Source organism: Pyrus communis, chromosome 11 (assembly GCF_041283825.1).
Source record: "Pyrus communis isolate YQ-2024b chromosome 11, ASM4128382v1, whole genome shotgun sequence".
Classification (NCBI taxonomy): Eukaryota; Viridiplantae; Streptophyta; class Magnoliopsida; order Rosales; family Rosaceae; genus Pyrus; species Pyrus communis.
Window position 1 is genome coordinate 30,163,847 of NC_142575.1, and position 7,081 is coordinate 30,170,927.

Consider the following 7,081-nt stretch of genomic DNA (forward strand, 5'->3'; position numbering starts at 1 on the left):
GCGTCTTCCACGCCTTCGTTTCTTTCAATCTGTCCAGCTATGAAGGGATTAAAAACTATGATCCTAGATGTATTTTTCACCACTTCCCCCTTCCTCTCTACATATGGGGAACATGACAACATGAATCTTGCTTGATTCTTAGACTTCGAAACCATTTTTAACCTGATGCATTTTAGAAAACATTGTCGGGTTACAACCACAGTTATAACTTGGAATAACACTAGCAAAATATATATTTACATGCATATGTACTACCACATCTTTTTTCTTTGTTTAATACAAGCAACACTGGCAATGGAAAGTTGACCTCGAACATTTGTACAAAGGTGAATGCTTTTAACCAAATTGAGTTACAAGTTGTTTACTCATACTAACACATCTATTGATAAACTAAAGTAGTGAAAATTTGCTAGTCTACCATTGTAAACAATGTATTTTTTTTTCTTTTTCAATGTATATTTTCAATTGATTACTTTTGATTCTAAACCTTAAAGCGGCATCAGTTGATAATAAGATCACTTTTACTCTTGTAAGAAGAGTCTTGTTCGAACTTGAGATATACTCCAACAGATGAAACAGAAATACCGATTGATCAAGAACTTTTTAGTTAGAAATTAAGAATCAATTATTGTTTGCAAGTCTTTTTTTTTTTTTTTTTTTTTTTTTTTAAAGAAAACCAGATATATTAAAACTTAAATAATGTTCATAATCTGACTGATTAATTAAACAAAACTTGTTCAAAACGATGACACAAAAAGTACAAAACAACGACTACAAACTGACTAATCGGCACTCATTACTTCAATTGTTTGTAAATCTTTGAGGCAACGTCCAAAAAAGGTGATCTCTTGAGGAACAACTGTGTGCACGATCCAGTAATGCCTTTGGAATAATGTTCCTTCCAAACTATTGAAATGCGCCTGAAAATGATGCCATTGTGAAATCCCAAATCGAATTTCAACTTGACAGGTCTTTGAACCCCTTTGAAACAGTGAAACTTCCTTTGATAAAACCTTCGTACGTGCATGCGGAAGATTTGTATTCCCTTAAGCGTCAATGGTCATCTTATTTAGTACTCCACCATTCTTTAACAAGTACTTTACCAATTCCATCTCACCACGCGTTCCCTTGAATCTGTTTACAGTAATAATCTTGAGCTGCGACGACAAAGAAATAGGCACAACTTCTGGTGGAATAAATCCATGCCTGAAGTCTTCGACATTGCATATGGTACAATCCTAAAATGCAAGTAACATAAATAAATCATGAGAATCCGAAAGGCTGGTCTTTGTTGGTAAACAGTTGCATAAGTCGAATTATGTCTTACTTTGTATTCAAAGACGAGATATTCTAGATTAGGTGATCTCTCGAGTAAATTTGTCAGAAATCTCCAGTAACTGCAATCGTAAAAAACCAGCTTCAGTTGGTTCAAATTGTCAAATGCAGGAAAATCACCCTAGATGAAAATAAGTTCAAGTAATGATCAAAGAGAAACTCATTCAGAAACTGAACATTATTTATGCGTTTTTGTATCTTAAACAGTAAAGAACTTACTTCCAAACTATGAGCTGAAAGAGACAGGTACTTGACATTGGAGACATTTCTTAGAAGTGCTATTGCGCGATCTGTTGGAAATTCAACTCAAAACAGGCTGTAAAAGGTTGCTGCTAGCTGTTAGTTGTTGAATAAGAAGAGTATCCAAGATAACTCTAATGATCCCAAGAAGAAGAAAATAGAGCACACTATTAAAGAAAGCTCACAAAACAAACTAATTAGCAAAGCTTTTCTTATTTAGCTCTAGGCTTTGTTTTTCCTTGGATGATTTACAATGCTTGGGGACTTGGGTATTTATAGCAAACCAAATGAAAGCTACACCACACACTTACTTCACCTACAACATCCACCTACTTCACCTACAACCTCCACTTACTTCACCAACCTCACACACTTACTTCACCTACAACATCCACCTACTTCACCTACAATTGACATTAATTCTCAACATTAGTTTCTTTACAGGTTGTATCCACACATGCTGCAACTACAAAGACTAAAGTTTCCTCCATGTGCTAGCTGAAAGTGTGTTGAAAGACAGCAGAGATGTGAGCTGCTGTGTGCTAGCCGAAAGGTTGTGATTACAACCTGGAATGATGCAATGCATGTGTATGCCAACTATCAAAGTTGCTGCATGTGTTTGAAAGGGTGTAAAGATGTGGAACACCATCATTCATTGCAAGTGTTGTTGCATTGTTTATTAATTTCTGTTTTGTATAAATAGGCCATCTTGCTAAGCTTAAATTATATCATCCAAATCTCATTTCCCATTCTCATTTTCAGCTTGTAAGCTTTCTTATTCTATTGAGTTTGTAAACTCTCTTTTCATATATCAAAGTCCAAGTGCCTTGTTTGTCAAAGCTTGTTGCTTCCCTCCTTTCTCTATTTCTTTGTCCAATTTTATTGAGAGTGAAAGTGAGAGGTGTGATAGAGTTTGTAAACTTATCACCCACATATTTTGGTATTGAGTTAGTAAACTTTGAATACCAACACGATCAGGCTCTTCTGCATAGAAGAGAATATCTGCCACGTCTGCAATATCACTATTAGGCATTTCTGTGTATGAGGGATCCACATTGGCCTTGACTATGAGATTTTCCTTGATCAACAAAGAAAAATTTAACAAACTAGTAAGTAGCTGGACATCAAGGGATTCAAGTTTTGGAGCGTCAATACAAATCTTGAACTCCTCATCAAAATCGTCAAACTCCAAACATATAGCTAACGTCTTCAGTGATGGTGCAGAGATGTTGATATCCAGACTTTCAACATCATAATCGTCAAGAGATCCCCCAATTCTCAAACCTTCCAGTACAGAAAGGTAAGATAAAACATTTTTCACTGATTCAATATCAGGATGATGAATTAGAACATAGAGGAACTTGAGATTTGGAAAACACTTTGATGTAAGAGAATGAGCAATAAAATGAAACTGCAGCTTCAAAACTTCTAGTGTTTCGCACATGAAATTTGTTTGAGGCAATTCCAAATTGTCGTCTGGATCAAAGTGAGAAACACAAAGATCAAGTTCAACAACCTTCCGTCTAATTGCACTGTGAATCCAACGATCAATAGGTGGGGGTTCGAAGTAGTCATGGTCACATCGAAGACGGAACTTTTGGATGCGTGATAAGTCAGGAGAGTCAAGTACATGATCCACAAATGATATAAACGCATTAACATTAGGGTAGTCATCGTCACAAAAGTACAGATTAGGAACGCAAGTCCATATGTTGTTCCATTTCTTAGACAAAACGGTGGTCCTAACAACATACTTCGTTGGAAGAAATGAAAGTATGTGCCAAAGAACCTCATTTCGTAGTGCACTTATCCTATCACTGACTCTCTCTTGAGTCTTTGGCATTGAACCCATTTGTACCTTTTCGTCAAAATTTAAAAAGAGAAGCATATTTATGATGTGCATATGGTAACTTACAGTCTAATGGAGAAGTAAATGAGCAAAAATTTGAGTATATCATATTTCAAATCGAGTATTTACAAATGAATGCCAACAACTTTGCATTTAACCATAATGTCCTCTAATGATAATGGCCTTCACAAATATCTAATTACTATTTCTTAATGAAAACAAACAGTTCAAAGAAAATATTCATTATATTGGAACAATTGTTCCGGATACTATATTCGAGACGGAATGAACAAAATAAAGATTTCATATTCTCTAGAGATAAACAACAGAAAGGGTAAGACTTAAATTTCTCTATTCCTCTAGTGTTTTTGACAGTTTTCTTGGTAGCCAAACAGATATTAATGGAAAGGAAGTCAAAATGCTAGTGAGACAATATCTGAAGTATGAGAGTGAAGCACAAAACAATACACAGTTTTTAAAATTCACTTGCTACTAAAATAAATCATGACTAATATGATTCTTTTCTCTGTATAGATTTTTGGTCAGTTTGGTACCGTTTGGTACGTGGGACGGGACGGAACAGAGTGGGACAAGACATTCTGTCCCACGTTTGGTGCGCCTTAAACAGGTGGAACGAGCTGTTCTATGGGACGAGATTTGGGTGAATTTTCGTTCCACCTCACCCCCCTGGAACGACTCGTTCCACATTCGTGGAACACAAAATTATAACCTCTCCGTCTCCTTCTTCTTCCTCCTTGTTTCCATCCGAGGGCATCTTTGCTCCCGCTCCGTTCCGTTCCGTCCTGTCCCGTCCCGTCCCGTCCCATTCCGTTCCGTCCCGTCTCGTCTGCATACCAAACGATACCTTTGAGATGAGTCTATTCAGCAGACCATTGAATAAGGAGATCATATTCCAAACATACATTTCATTTGATAAAACGAAAATGCAAATTAAGGGAGTTTTGAATATCAAACCAAGGGTTTTGAACTTTTGAATCTTAGGGTTTTCATTTGATAGACCCAAATTTTCAATCTTAGGGTTTTCAGTTTCATGCGGCGATGAAATTTTGAGGGGATGAGGGGTCAATAGTTATCTATTTATACATAGAACACTTTGATAGCAGGTCCCCTCATACTTTTTTATGAACAATACGAATCTTCACGGTACATGTGTCATAATCAGAATCATTCAATACGAACGCTACACCTCCCTTTGGGCTGTCTTTGTTTATCAATGACGAGATTGCATAATTATGAAAGATTACAAAATAAATTTATACATTTAAAGGAACCAATCTGGAGAAAAAAATTACAAGTTCTCATTGCCAGTAAAAAAGAAGTTGATATATTATCATGTAATAGGAAAAACAATCAAATATAGTAAGAGCAGTGTTCCATATTCAGCATCCAAATCCTCAATCATAGACAACAAAGTGCATATCACATACCGCAATCAAATTCATAACACACCACTATATTTCGAATTTTGAGAATTTGCTGATTAATGGCAATAATCATAAGTTTTACATGTAACAACAAATTAAGTCCTTGAATGCTAATTTTCTTCACAGATATCTACTCATAAAATTCCATTCCGCTAAGAATTTTATTATGCCGAGCCTAGTAGCATGAGTTTGTAACTAAGCAGAGCATTAAAGTGATTGGTTGCCTCCTAACCAGGTGAGGTTATGGTGGTCTTGGTCTGTCAGCCCATTTGAATGCTAACGGCTACTTGGCGTCAGCATGATGCCAGCTAGCAACGGTTAGCTAACGTCATGCTGCTGTCAGGTTAGCGTTGGAATTTGATAAATGACTAAGATGTAAAGATCTATAAGATCCTCACCATTTGAATCTATATGGGATCCAAATCCTCCCTCGTGTATACACCTTCTATGTCCCGTTTTGAATTTTATTTTAATTATTCTAATCATTTGTCATTTACTACATCGTTCAAAGATCATTTTAAAAATATATACATATTGAGAATCATTAACATAACAAATTATTAAGTGGTACTGTAATACCACGTCAATCGTGATATTTTCATTCAAATTTCCGCCATATGTCATTATTTTTTCACAACTGAAATTTGATATCATTTTTATCATTTAAATAAATTTAAAAAAAAGAAAAAAAAAAAGAACATAATAGATCGAACGATCTCCTTCCCCCTCCAACCTAATCCGGTAATCCTTACCGCACACCACCCTGGTTTCCTGATTACTCCAGTGTTTTTTTGTCTTTGGAAGAACCAATCTGGTAATCATTTCGATCTCCAACCGAAGGAGGGTCAAATGGTGGGGATCCTAGGGATCTTTATATTTTAGCCATTCATCAAATTCAAACATTAACCTGACGACAACATGATATTAGCTAGTCATTGCTAGCTAGCGTCATACTGATGCCAAGTAGACGTTGGCATTCAAATTGGCTGAGCTGGAGGGCTGTCAAAATGTCAAGCTTGACATTCTAGCGCTGGAAGGCTGGGTTAGTGGGCTGGAGATGTCACATCCCAACCCGAGCTCCACCACATCCTGGGCTCGACTCTGCCATGGCACGATATTGTCCGCCTTAGGCCCGACCATGCCCTCATGGTTTTGTTTTTGGGAACACACGCGAAAACTTCCCAGTGGGTAACCCATCATAGGATTGCTCTCAAGCGAACTCGCTTAACTTTGGAGTTCCGATGAACTCCGAAGCTAGTGAACTTCCAAAAGGCCTCGTGCTATATGGAGGTGGGTATGTACATATAAGGCATAGAGGATCATTTTCCCTGGGCGATGTGGGATCTAACAATCCACCCCCCTTAGGGGCCTGACGTCCTCGTCGGCACACTTCCACCCAGGGATTGGCTCTGATACCAAATTGTCACATGCTGACCCGGGCTCCACCACATCTTAGGCTCGACTCCCCAGTGACACAATATTGTCCGCTTTAGGCCCCGACCACACCCTTACGGTTTTGTTTCTGGGAACTCACACGAGAACTTTCCAGTGGGTCACCCATTCTGGGATTGTTCTCGCACGAACTCGCTTAACTTCGGAGTTCCGATGAACTCCGAAGCCAATGAGCTTTCAAAAAGCCTTGTGCTAAATGGAGGTGGGCGTGTGCATATAAGGCATAGAGGATCATCTCCCCTAGGCGATGTGGGATCTAACAAGAGGGTGAAACAGTTTTCGTGTTATTATTAGCTATTTTTAGCCCTATGGCCCTTTGACCGTGTCCGTTGGAAATGGCCTTAATGAACGCAAGTCCCCTTCAATCCCATTAAACATAGTCCCACTATGTAACAAACACAGAACTGCACTAATGAGTAGTCCAGTGAAGGTTAGTGAAGCCAAACAAACGCACCCTTATATTTTTGACCCTTCAATATCGAGTTTTTGGCTCCAAACTGTGGTGTGGCCACGTCACCTACTTGTCACTTCAAATAATATAAAAGTGCTACTAAATTCACCTCATTGTCTTATTTTTCACCCACCTTTTAATCAAAATGTTATTGACATATACATCCTTTTAGAAAAATACTTTTAAACCCTTGTTTATAAATGGGTAGCTGACGTGTAAATGCCGCATCACCATCAACCACCATAACCACTTCAATTTGTACAAAAAAATGTTGGGTTATAGGATTTAGGTTGGATGAGATTCATTCAA

At 37.7% G+C, this 7,081-nt stretch overlaps 1 protein-coding gene across 1 annotated transcript; it reads right to left on the bottom strand.

Moving 5' to 3' along the window:
• Positions 1 to 683: 683 nt before the first annotated feature.
• On the bottom strand, positions 684 to 5,977 carry LOC137741864 (F-box/FBD/LRR-repeat protein At1g78750-like). Its single transcript, XM_088680346.1, has 5 exons — positions 5,970 to 5,977; positions 2,542 to 3,386; positions 1,555 to 1,625; positions 1,328 to 1,456; positions 684 to 1,238 (listed from the first exon to the last, which is right to left on the bottom strand). The coding sequence occupies exons 1-5, from the start codon at positions 5,975 to 5,977 to the stop codon at positions 1,047 to 1,049; spliced, it is 1,245 nt and encodes a 414-aa protein (XP_088536472.1). The 3' UTR covers positions 684 to 1,046.
• Between the last annotated feature and the right edge of the window lie 1,104 nt (positions 5,978 to 7,081).